This window comes from Marmota flaviventris, chromosome 1 (genome assembly GCF_047511675.1).
Source record: "Marmota flaviventris isolate mMarFla1 chromosome 1, mMarFla1.hap1, whole genome shotgun sequence".
Taxonomy (NCBI): Eukaryota; Metazoa; Chordata; class Mammalia; order Rodentia; family Sciuridae; genus Marmota; species Marmota flaviventris.
The window spans coordinates 114,907,730-114,920,231 of NC_092498.1; the positions used below are offsets into that span (position 1 = coordinate 114,907,730).

The 12,502-nt window shown below is 44.2% G+C and overlaps 1 protein-coding gene across 1 annotated transcript in view; it reads left to right on the plus strand.

The window, feature by feature from the left end:
- Nucleotides 1–12,502, plus strand: part of Pitpnb (phosphatidylinositol transfer protein beta) — a 63,903-nt gene that overhangs the window by 37,835 nt on the left and 13,566 nt on the right. Inside the window, exon 8 of the mRNA XM_027955874.2 lies at nt 4,567–4,644. Coding sequence (XP_027811675.1) covers nt 4,567–4,644 — 78 coding nt within the window. The remainder of the gene's footprint in view (nt 1–4,566; nt 4,645–12,502) is intronic.

A 12,502-nucleotide genomic window follows, 5' to 3' on the forward strand; every position in this document is an offset into this window, starting at 1 on the left:
TTTTGACAAGATGCATTATTCTCAACTGTCAAGGTTAAAGTGCTATTGTTAATAATTGGGTTTCTTTGCATTTTCAGTATGATATCTTTAATGTTTGCTGTTTTGCATTCAAGAGGAAAAGGCAGAGAGGGGAAACTTGGTCTCCCGTATACGTGTGTATGGATCTCCCTCGTAAGAAAGTCCACCTGGGCATCTCTGGTGTCGCAGCTTCGTTGTGCTCTTGAAGTGATCTGATGAGGCAGAGTTTGCTGGCAGCTTCTGCCATCATCCCCTACCGTGGTGTGCCAGAAAGAGCCCCAGATGAGGCTGGGAAGGTTGGATGTGGAGTCCTGAGGGAGGGGACCTGGCCACCTCCTCTTGGACAGTGGTTTCCTCATCTAGAAAATGAGGGGCTTTGGGTACTTGAGGTTCAATTCACCTCCATGATTGTGTGAATCCATAGGAGAAAAGTGTCTCCCTGATCACTCAGCACTGATAACGAAGGTTCAGAAATGGACTTTTGGGAACAGTGTACGAGGTCCAAAGCAGAGAAGTTTTGAATCTTTGTTACACTTTCTGTAGTCAGTCTACGTCAGATTTGAATAGAGTCTTCCTGAAGCTGTCAGACTGGAATGGGACTGGCGTTGTGGGGAGGAGGACCCAGCAGAGGCCCGTCTCACCCATTCAGTGTACCAAACCTTCCCTGGGCTCATAGCCCTACCCAGGTCCGTCTCTGGGGAGACTTGCCCCTTGATTAATTTACTTGTACATGACAATGGTTTATGCTGACCTCAATTTAGGCCAAGTTGTCTTTTCTTAAATTAGTTGTTTCTTGGTTTGTGGATTACTGCCCTTGTCATATGATGCCATTGCTGTTATTCCTTTAGCTCTAGCAGTAATTATGTATGCTGTATTTTGTGGATATATTTTATCTTTCTCTTGAAGTGGGCAGGTTTAAAATTCATAGTGATTCTGCACTCCGAATATCAGTTCTACAGTCCCACCTCCTCCCCCCTCATATTTTAATAAATCCAAAATCAAGAAGTTGTCTTCCAATTATGGCATGTTTTATTGGCTGAGTGTTTTTCTTCCTAATGGTACATAAAATAATGGCGCATCCTGTAACTGATGGCCTCTTGGATGCAGGAAATGTATGGTATTGACTGTTCCACTCCTTCAGGCTCCCTAGTTGCTCAGGTTTTGTAAAATAAAACCACCAGTGTCGTGAGTGTGGTGTGCCATGACACTCTCCAGTCAATAGGCAAAAAACGGGAAGAGGATTTTTCCCTCAGGTGAGATAAACTGGCAAACATTGGCCAGGCTTTGGAACATTATACTGATGATTAAAATTTAACCCTCAGGGTGGGCTGGGGCTCAGTGGCAGAGCACTTGCCTGGCCTATGTGAGGCCTGGGTTCGACCCTTATCACTACTTAAAAATAAATAAAGGTATTGTGTCTGTCTACAGCTAAACACACACACACACTCACACACACACACACACACACACACATATATATAACACTTTTTTTTTTTTAAAGAGAGAGAGAGAGAGAATTTTTCAATATTTATTTTTTAGTTCTCGGCGGACACAACATCTTTGTTTGTATGTGGTGCTGAGGATCGAACCCAGGCCGCACGCATGCCAGGCGAGCGCGCTACCGCTTGAGCCACATCTCCAGCCCCATATAACACTTTTTTAAAAAAAATTAATCATCAAAATATTTTAGTTACAATACAACCAACAGTAAGATTTTTCTATTTTTAAATGTTTTAAAATTCATTTTAAAAATGGGTTTCTTGCCTGTTTCATTTGGTTCCAATTCTGCCTATAATTCACTGTGCTCTCTGTGACAGTTCCATGTGCTTCCTGGGGTTTGGCTGTCTTGTTTGTTTGTTTTTGCGTCTCTCTGTTTCTTCCAACTGGCCTGACTCTCTAGGAGTCGGGGATGTGTTGGTTGGGCCTCCTCCTCTGAGCCCTTGGACTCTCCCTGACAGCATCCTGTGTGTGCCCCTCTGCGTGGAGCTCTTCAGTAGATAGGCTTTGATTGAGGGAAATGATGCCGAAAGTGATTATTTAATATGATGTTAATTTTTAATTTGGGGGGAAAAAGCAAGCCTGATTGAGGGTTTTAATTAAATTTAAACTTAATTTAATTATTCTGACCTAAAAGAAAAGTTTTTTTTTTTTTTATATTTACTTTATTTCACTACGTGATTGTTGCAGATTTTATGCCAGAATTTTTTCTGCAAAGATGTGGGATGTGACCATTAATGTGAATTTTTAAAGAAAACATTGTGCCGGTATCACCTAAAAGTCCTTTCTGCCTTAGTAGCAAGATCAGATGCATTCGTGCACTGGCAGCGGTGCTGTGCTGTATACAGGCAGACTTGTCCCTGTCAGCAGGGGACTTATTTCTCATGGCCAGTCAGGCGCAAGACCACCTGTACAACTGAATCTTCATCACAAGTGAAGTTTTGAGGGTGCAGTTCTCAGTTGGAATTTAAGGATCCCTACTTGCTGGCAGTAATATCGATTTGCGCTGAGCCCAGGCTTACGAAGTAATTTCAGTTGCCCAACTCCTCATAGGCAGCTCCTCTCAGTGTGTTGTTGCTACGTCATGCTGGCTGACCTCATGCCCATAGCTGTGCCACATGGCATGTTTTTACAGCCTTAAAAGTCGGTGTCACCAGCTAAGTTTGCTTGTTCAACATTTTTAGCCCATTGTGGGGCCTTTTTTGTAGCTTCTGGACAACCTTGAGCCAGGCTTCAAGTTCAAGGTCACATATTTACCCAATTATCTTTCTTTCAAGTTTTATTTTCTCCCTGACCCTCACATTTCTTTTTCTTTGTATAATTTATTTATAACTTTCTCCCTACAAATTAACATGCCATATCGCTTACTGAGTAGCAATTGAGTTTTGAATGGCAGCTTCTCAACATGTTTTCTTTGATTTGTAAAGGTTGGTATTAGATCTTTGTTCATGTCCAGGGCCTGCTTTGTGCTGGAGCTGCCCTCATCTCCCAGACAGTGGTTTTAGGTAGGGTATCCTGCCTGACTTGTCTGGACATGTTCCCCACAGTTGGTGGTCCCTTTACAAATGCTGCAAAAAAAAAAAAAAAAAAAAAAACAGGAAAGGAGACTCCCCACCCGTACACTTCCTCTCTCTGCAGTATGTTAAACTTACCTCTGACCTTATAACTTGCTGGGGATTGAACCCCCGGGTGCTTTACCACTGAGTCATTTCTCCAGCTGTTTTTTAAATTTTGAGATAGGGCCTTGCTAAGTTACTGAGTGTTGAGAGCCACAGCCAAAGTTGGAATGGCCCCTGGCATTTTGCCAATAGTATTGGTTGAGAGGCAGGATGATGCTGGATTGATTCAATTGTATATTAGACCTTTACTGTCCCCAGGATTGCCTGGGGAGTTCGCATTGGTTGGGGAAGTTCCGGGAGAGGGAGTTCCAGTTGGGGTGTGGTGTTCCTGGAGGAGCCGTGTGGGTGGCGTTCGTGTGGGTGGCGTTCGGGAGAGTTCCCAGGGAGCTTGTGTGGAGTGTGCTGGTGGAGTTCAGAAATAAAGTTTGTTCCTGCTTGAGTGGCTTGTGATTTGTGCCCAGCCAGACTGCGGCAACTGAGGCAACTGAGGCTGGTCTTAAACTTGAGATCCTCCTGCCTTAGCCTCCTGAGTTGCTGGCATGATAGGCATGCATCACCCTACGCATGGCTACAGCTTGTTTATTTTTGGCACTTCACAAATAATTTTTTATTTCTATCCTTAGAGTATGTATATGTGCGTAATGACAAGAACTTTTATAAAGCAGATAGGTGAGAAAAGATTTACTCCTTTTATTTTCTCCATTCTGTCAGGAATAGGGGATTAAGGCAAATGAAATTTACATGCACTAGAACCTTGAATAAAGTCTAGAGTTTAGCGCCCTTCCTCTGTGGCGTGATATAGCTATGGCAGTCCCATGATACCTGACCTTTACTGTCTTTGACAGTGAGAGGCTGACAGGAATGTAGTCCTTCTTCCTTGAGGAACCCAGATCTGTGCCTCCTACAGCTCTCTGAAAACAACCTCTTTGGAGAGGTTGACCAAGAACTGGAGCTATCCAGAGCAGACCTCACCATAGGAGAGATAGGGGGACGCGGTTGGTACTTCTGATCTGTGTCACAGGGGACGTTCTCTCTGGACATTAGGAGTCTAGGACAGCCATCTGCAGGTGTTGTTGAAGATGAGGTGGTGTGTTTTATTTCTTGAATGTGATTACCTGTGTATCAAAATGCTGAGACTGTTGAAAAGTGTTGGCAGATTCGTTCTCAGATAGCTGTCTGGTAACCAGTCATGGTGGATTGCTGATCAGGACTTTAATTACTTGTTATTTTGTAGCCATGTTGCCTAAGATAAAAGTTTAAAGCAAAGAGAATAAACTGCAAACTTAATTGCATGCAGGAGTATTTTACTACTTGCGTGCAAAAGCATAGGAAGTTGAATGAGTTTTGGTAGCTGCAAAGAGGGCTGTTCTGGTAAGGTTAAAGGGTTTTTTCTGGTTTTCTTTTCAGCCTCTGATTCTGTTTTTCTTTACAGGACTATAAAACTGATGAAGACCCAGCATTATTCCAGTCAGTCAAGACCAAGAGAGGCCCTCTGGGACCCAACTGGAAGGTACTGGAGGCTGACCTTTCTGACAGGCAGAGTCTTGGCAACAGAGCACTTGACAGGTCCTGAGTCTTGGAAAGCTGGGGATGTTTAAGTGAAAAATAGAAATGGCACAAAAATTGTTTTATTTGTGATAAGGACTTAGGACCAGTTGCAATTGGCCAGCAAGTCTGTGCTGCATTAACAAACAGAGCAGAGCCGGACTGTCACTTTCAGTATAATGCTATTCTGATAACTCTTAAAAGAGACAAGTGATTTAGTCTTTGGGGGCTGTAACGTTCTCTTTTGAGACTTGAAACAGTACAAAAATCCATGTTAAATGAAGGCTTATGGTTTAAGTTTAGTTTTAGTAAAAATTGAACAGGTTTGCTTCATCCAAGCTCATGTTCCTGCCCTTTGAATAGTTACATTTTTGGAAAGCAGGACTCGAGAGAGCACTTTTTGTGGCAAGTAGTTGTTTTTGGATAAAGGGGGCACCCTTACTGTCCTCATGGAAGTGAGACACAGTGGCCAGGTGGTGATTTGAATTGCCGTGGAAGCATAATGCACTCGAAAGCTCTGCACTCAACGAAATGACAGACCAAGCGTTGACGGCAAGTTATGACAGCTAATTTGACAGGAGAAGAAGAGCTGAAGGACCTGAACCTGCCCTGAGCAGATTTTCCACCCACAGGGTTGACTTGGTCACCAGGCTGTACACAGTGCCCCTGGTCCAGGGCATCGGTAAAGGGCGTCTAGGTGCTGGTTGTTGCTAATAGGGAGAGGATTATTCTGACACCCCCACCGATAACTCAGATAACTCATGGAGCGGTTCTCCATCAGTGTCAAGAGTGTTTTGTGGACCGTCTGGTGCATCAGCCAAAAGGAGGAATGAGTCTGACTTGGTTTACAAGAAATGACTCGTGGTTGATTTCATATTCGCGTTTGTCCTCTGGGCAGAGTTCAGTTCAGAATTCTCCCAGCTTAATGACCATGGCTGGAAATGCGAACCCCAGAGTGTGCTCTATGCCACTTACAAATTAAAGAGCCGACTCAGCGTGCATGATCTAAGTTCACTCTGGTGGATCTGCAGATTGTTCCCACCCTTTCCAGGCTTCTGCTCCAGGCCCCAGGCTCCCTCTGAACGGAGGAGCAGGCCCCCCAGTGGCTTCCCGAGGCCGCCTTCGCTGTGCTGGGGCGTCCTGCTCCAGCGGGTACTGACTTCAGCTGGTGCTGCTTCTGCAGAACATAGAGGAGCGTGAGTTGAGGCTTGGCGGGGAACTAAGTTCTGAATCTTCTTCAGAGTGTCAGTGTTTCAGGTGTAGATTTTAAAAGGCGATGTTGCATGCCGAGGTGGGTTTAGCTCTTGGTTTCAGATTTTTCCTGTGGGAACTCCTAATTATATAACAGGTCACAGACGTATTGGATGCTGGGACTTTTACCTGACTGTTGACTTTTAAGAACTTAGAATATACGCATTGATTAACATTGCTTTGTCTTTCAATATTAATGATTATTTAAATTTTTGGAATAGGTTCGGTCTTTAGAAATAATATGATTTTAACCCTGGTGAATGATGACAGTTGAAGCATGCTATACTTCCTAAATAAGAGGAGGGATCAGGAAGACATACATGTAGCTATGGGAGGAAGGCAGAGGAAATCCTGTTCTGGACCCGAGGCACGGGGTTGTGAGTGCCGGGCGCTGGGTCTGCAGCCCTTCAGAAGGCCTGTGGGCCACCCCATCTGCGCGCTCAGCAGAAGTTTGCACCTTACCAGTCCACATTCCAAGGAGGATTCAAGGCCAGGAGTGAATCTTCAACCTCTGGTGGTGTTTTTGTTTTGCGGGGGCAGGTGATGGAACCTCGTGCCTCACACATGCTTGGCAGGCACCCCGCTACCGAACTACGTCCCAGCCCCTGTGATCTCAAAAAACTTTTCCTGTGTATTCCATGCTGGTGTTCCCTCTCAGTTTTGCAGTCTTTACTGCCTGTCTGCACTAGACTGGATAAAGGGAGAGGCATCCTTGGTGGGCACTCAGCAAGGTCACATTTAATCTTCACGACTTTCCTCTGGGGCAAGTACAGCTGCTTCATTTTACACATGAGGATGTGGCCAGAGAAACAGGAGTTGTAGAAGCAGCAGCATAATGTCACCTGATTCTGTGCTAGTCTTACGTGTGTAAGGTGTAGAGTTGCAGCAGAATCTCACTCTTAATCCATTGGCCCCCAGATCACCAATCCCGTGCACCATCACCACCCCCAGCATGCTTTTGCGCCATGACAGTTGTATGGCTCTGTGAATGCCTGGTATTTGTCAGAATTTCATGATTCTTACACCAGTGGTGCATTTCCCATGATCAGGGGATCTATAAGTGACAGGAGCACTAATGGAGATGAATTAAAAACACTAAATCTGTACAAGTTATGGCTTAAATAACTTAACCCTGAGAGAAAACCTTTGCAAGCTACTCTTCTGACAGCAGATTAATATCTAGAGAATATAAAGAATTAAAAAAAAAACCCAACACAAAAATAAGACAAATAAGTGGGCAAATGAGTTAAACAGACACTTCTCTAAATGCAAATGGCCAGCACATTCAACATCTTTAGCAATTAGGGAAATGCAAATCAAAACCACCCTGAGATTTCTTCTCACTCCAGTCTGAGTGGCAGCCATCAAGAATACAAATAATAACAAATGCTGGAGACGAGGTGGAGAAAAGGGGCACTGTTTCACTGTTGGTGGGACTGTCAATTAGTACAGCCGCTGTGGAAGTCAGCGTGGAGGCTCCTCAAAAGACCAGGGATGGAAACGCCATATGACCCAGCTATGCCACTCCTTGGTGTTTAGCCCAAAGGGTTAAAGTCACCGTGCTGTAGCGACACGTGTGTACCCGCGGTTACAACAAATCACAGTAGCCAACCTGTGGAACCAGCCTAGGTGCCCCTCAGCAGATGAATGGATGAAGAAAATGCATATATCCACAATGATGTTTTATTCAGCCATAATGAAAAATGAGATCGTGTCATTTGCAGGAAAATGGATGGAACTTGAGAACATGATGTTAGGGGAAATAAACCAAATTCAGAGTCAAGGGTCACGTGTTTTCTCATATGTGGAAGCTGGAGTGGAAAAAGGAAAAGAAAGGGGTGTGGGGTGAAAACTGAAGGGAGGTCAGGAGAGGAGAGGAGAGGGGCTGGGACGGGAGGGGGGATGGTAAGGGGGTGCAGGAGAGTCTGAGTCCTGTTATGTTGTGTGCACGTGTGACTGTGTGACAGGTCACACCATCATCTGCAACCATGTTGTACCAATTTTTTAGTGGGGGAAAAATAACCTTTCATCTGAGCCTCGATTTCCACATCTCAAAAATGAGGCTCTTAGTCCCTCAGAAGGTTACTGTAAGGAGTGATAGAGCAGTGAGCAAGTTCCCCGCGCAGAGGATGCACACAGTGAACCTTGCCTCTTGTCATTGTCTTGCTTTTGTCTTTGAAAATAGACTGTTCCATCTTCATCATCTCTTGGAGTGGGTGATGTCTGTAAATCTGACGTGGGTCTTGCTGGTCCCTGTCTGCTGCCTCAAGTTCCCTCGGTGGAGTATCTGGGGTTGCCAAACATGTTCCGGGTCGCCTGTCAGTCACCCTGTGCCTCTAGGCTCAGTGAGGGCTGGGTGTGGCTCAGGCACAGGGCAGAGGGTCTCCCAGTGGAGAGCTTCCCTGACCAGGAGAAGATTTTTGTATTTTCCACCTTTGTTAAGTGCACATTTAAAAAAAAAAAAACTATGATATGATACAGTAGCTTTTGTTTTTTAAAACTACAGACCCAGAGATGCAGACCTTAGTTGCACATTCATTTTTCCCTCTGAAGAACAAATTTTTGAAATTCTGAGCACATGAATTGTATTTTGTTACTTAGGGTTCAACACTTGATGAGTGACCGTGCATAGTAATGGGAGAGCAATGTGTAACCTGATGGAAGTTTTTGCTTCAAGGCAGAATTGTGTGTTTCTGATGGATGTAAATGTCTTGCTTCTCCACAGCACCGTGTGTGTGTGTGTGTGTGTGTGTGTGTGTGTGTGTGTGTACATACACATGTACATGCTTCTGCTGCACCTTTCCAGGGCTTTGCATATTGTGACAGTGACATGACTACCTATTTGGATGATTTATCAAAAATGTTTCATATGTGGATTCCTTTAGCTTTTCAGCTCACTGCCTCTGATCTGGGTGAGGAGTTGTCATCTGAACAAATTGAAATACTACCTTTGAAGATTATGGTGTCATCCTTATCCTATGGCATGGCCTCATTTCTTTCTTCATTTAAGCCAGCCATGAAGACTTAAGCTCCTGTGTCTACATATGTACAAAAGTTAATCATCAGGCCTCTAAAGGTCTTTGTAGGAGGCTTTGCTGAAGTGTCTGCCCCTTCGAGTGCTCAGCGTGTCTTGGGAGTCTCACTGAACATTGAAGGATGAGAGCAAGGGTCAACTAAGAAGTTGATCCAGAAATTATGGTGGCTGGGACATTCTCTTCCTGTGTGTGCTGTTTTTAATCATAAAGGTGTGTGCTGTCTGTCTTCGTTGTTCGCCTTAGTCTGAGACAGAGCTCCAACCGCTGGAGCGTGGCCTTTCGGCCTCCCGTTCTGTTTACCTGCTTAGTCACATTTCAGATTGTTTTAGAAAAGCAGTAGTGGCCATTCTGGACCCACCATAGCAGAGAAGGGCCGCCATTTTGTGGCAGAGATACAGAGGTGCTAGTTTGTTCTCTTGGTGTCAAGGTTCCTCTCTCTCCCTGTCCTCCATCTGTGAGGAGGTGGTGGTAGCCTTGGTCACCAGTAGCCTAAGGTGAAGAGAATGCAGCCTAGGGAGAGAAGAAGAGAAAGCGGCCCTGAGCAAGGCGTTAACGCCCAGCTGTGGAAGTCGTCTTCCTGCTGTGACTGGCAGGAAAGAGAGCAGAAACTGGTGGCTCCTGGGCAGTGTCCTCTTCTTGGTGGCCACCCTAGTAGGAAAGACTGATGGTGCGCTCATGTCTCAGAACAGGATGCCTGTGAGGGTTGGGAAAGACGTGAAGGTGCTTGAAAATCTCTTCCCACCTGTGATCTTAGGTTTGAAACCCTTGGTGGGGGACCCAGAGAGGCTCCATGGTTAGTTTCTGGTTAGGCCATGTTTTAGACAAGGTGTAATCATTTGGACCTACAGTCACGGCTGGGTTTCTTTGTTTCATGTGCTGTTTGACATTTATTTTTGAGTTCCAGGGTTGGCGACTTGTTTATTTTGGTTAAATTTTTTAAATACGTTTAGTACTTTTTAAGTATTGTGTTAACTTCCGCGCAGGGTGCCAAAACAAGCCATGCCAGGTCTCCAAGAATCCAAGGGCCTGAGAGACATGATTAGTTGTAGCTTATCTTGGCCACTTAATGTCCCTGTTTCTTGGCGGAGCTGAATGCAGAAACCAGGCTTGGATGCCGGCTGAGGGACTTGCCCCCGGGGGCCTCTTGCGAGCCTCTTCCTGACACTGTCAGGAACACAAGTCTTCTTCATGAGTTGCATTTGAATGTGAACTTGTGGTTTCACTTGTACATGTGTCTCTTCCACAGTGAATGAACACAAACATGCAGCACATGTCATAGTCCTGGTAACTAAAATAGATTGAACCACACAAAAATTAAGGTTGGAAGCCTGGTGTGGCAGTGCATGACTGAAATCCTTGCCACTCAGGAGGTTGACAAAAGAGGATCACAAGTTTGAGACCAGCCTCTACAAGGCCTTAAGTGACCTAGCAAGACCCTGTCTAAAAATAAAAAATAAGAATGGCTGGGGATGTTGCTCAGTGGTAGAGAGTCCTTGGGTTCAATCCCCAGTATGGGAGGGGGTGTGGTGGGGGTAAGTCTAGAAAAGTGTGATTGATTATCCTTTCCCAGGCTGGAAGCTTTTCTATCTGAATTTCATTTTGCCTGTTTTTGTAAAATGATTGTGACACCTACTATTAGTTTAACTTTTTGAACCTTTGTCATATTTTACTTCTGCATTTATTTATTCATTCATTCATTCATTTTAGTTGTCGGTGGACCTTTATTTTGTGTATTTATTTATTTATACGCGGCGCTGAGGATCAAACCCAGTGCTTCACCCATGCTAGGCAAGTGCTCTGCCACTGCTCCCCAGCCCTATTTCTGCTTTTTAACATGCCCCATTTACCCAAGCAGATGGGACTCTCTGGCCTCTGACCCCCGAAGGGTCTCATGCATGACCTTCTCATGGCACTTGATGTGTCCCGCATCAAGTGGTGATTGGTTCGTGCTGTCTAACTTTTCTCACCTCCTCTTTCTCAAATGTTAGACCATAGCCTTTGCATCTTCCCTATCTTGATATGTGGCAGTGGCCAGTACAGAGCTGTGCTCGTAGAAGGTGCTTAGTAAGTGTTTGCTAGATTCACGTTAACTGTCTTACACCAAATAAAAGTCAGTTAAAGGTCGGATTCGCCGTGTACTTAGAAAAATGTAAATATTTAACATGGATCTGTCCAGAAGGCCACCAAAAAATAAACAGCTATCTGAATAAAATTGAGAGAATGGCTGAGTTGGAAAATTGGGGTTTCACTTGAAATTTCAGTGCACATACCTAACATGTATTCTGTGACCTCTTGTTGATGTTTACTGACGCACGCACTGGCACCTGCCCTGGCAGTGTATCTCTTGGGACTTTCTTAATGAACTCTGGAAGGGAAACTTGACATTACAGAGTGGCTGCCAGAATCGAACATTCGGATTACCTGGAATCGAAGAATCACAATATGAAGGGAGTGTGGACCTCTTAGAAGGTCTTGTGTCTTTGTGACGTACTAGTTGGTTTTGTGGACCACATACTGGTCCGTGTTTACCCCAACACATTTTTTTAAAAAATATTTATTTAGTTGTAGTTGGGCACAATAACTTCATTTTATTTATTTATTTTTATGTGGTGCTGAGGACTGAACCCAGGGCCTCACACGCGCTAGGCAAGTGCTCTACCTCTGAGCCACAACCCCAGCCCTACCCCAACACATTTTTAAAGCAGAATAAGTATATGTAAAGTTGACAGGTCTCACGAGACTGCAAAAGGACTGCGTTTTTAAAAAACTAGTTTCCAGAATGCCTTTTTTTTTTTTAATCTTTTTACGTTTGTATATTTTTGTCACCGATTCAAGAAACTAGTTCTCATGGACAGCGTGGGCCGATTGCTCCCCATCCCATTTGCATGCCGCGTGTGTGTTTGGTTACACTGTGTGGTTCCAGCCATGTTCCTCCCCTATAGGCCTCATCCACATACCTTAGGGTAACCTAATAGTCCTCGTTAAATTAAAAACATGATTTGAGTTTCTGAGCTTTATTTATAGTTAGTAAATGAAATGTAAGGAATTCAGTGAATATACAAACTATTTAAATACAATTTTGGAAACGTTTCAGAACCAACCAGTTCTTGCTATATTACTGATGAAATTTAAATTATATGGAAAAGAGTTATAACTTGGGATACTTCTGCTAGCCCATGACTCCAATCTCATATACTTCTGATTGCTCCTTTTTGTAACTAGTGAGTCTTTACCTTCTTTAAAAATTGGCCTTTGAAATTTTCATGCTTTCATCTCTATAAAATTCATTTATCAGCAAAATAATTTTGTCTGTTCCTAGATTAGGAGAATTAATTTTAACTGTCTTGCCTTAGATAAGGGAATGTGAGGTTGGGCTGAATTGGAATTCATATCTGAATTCAGATTTTGACTCTTTCAGATCTGGAGGGGAGTCTCACTATGTTGTCTATGGCTGGCCTCAGACCTCTAGGCTCAAGTGAGCAATCCTCCTGCTTCAGCCTTCTCAGTAGCTGAGACCACAGGGACACCCCAGGCCCT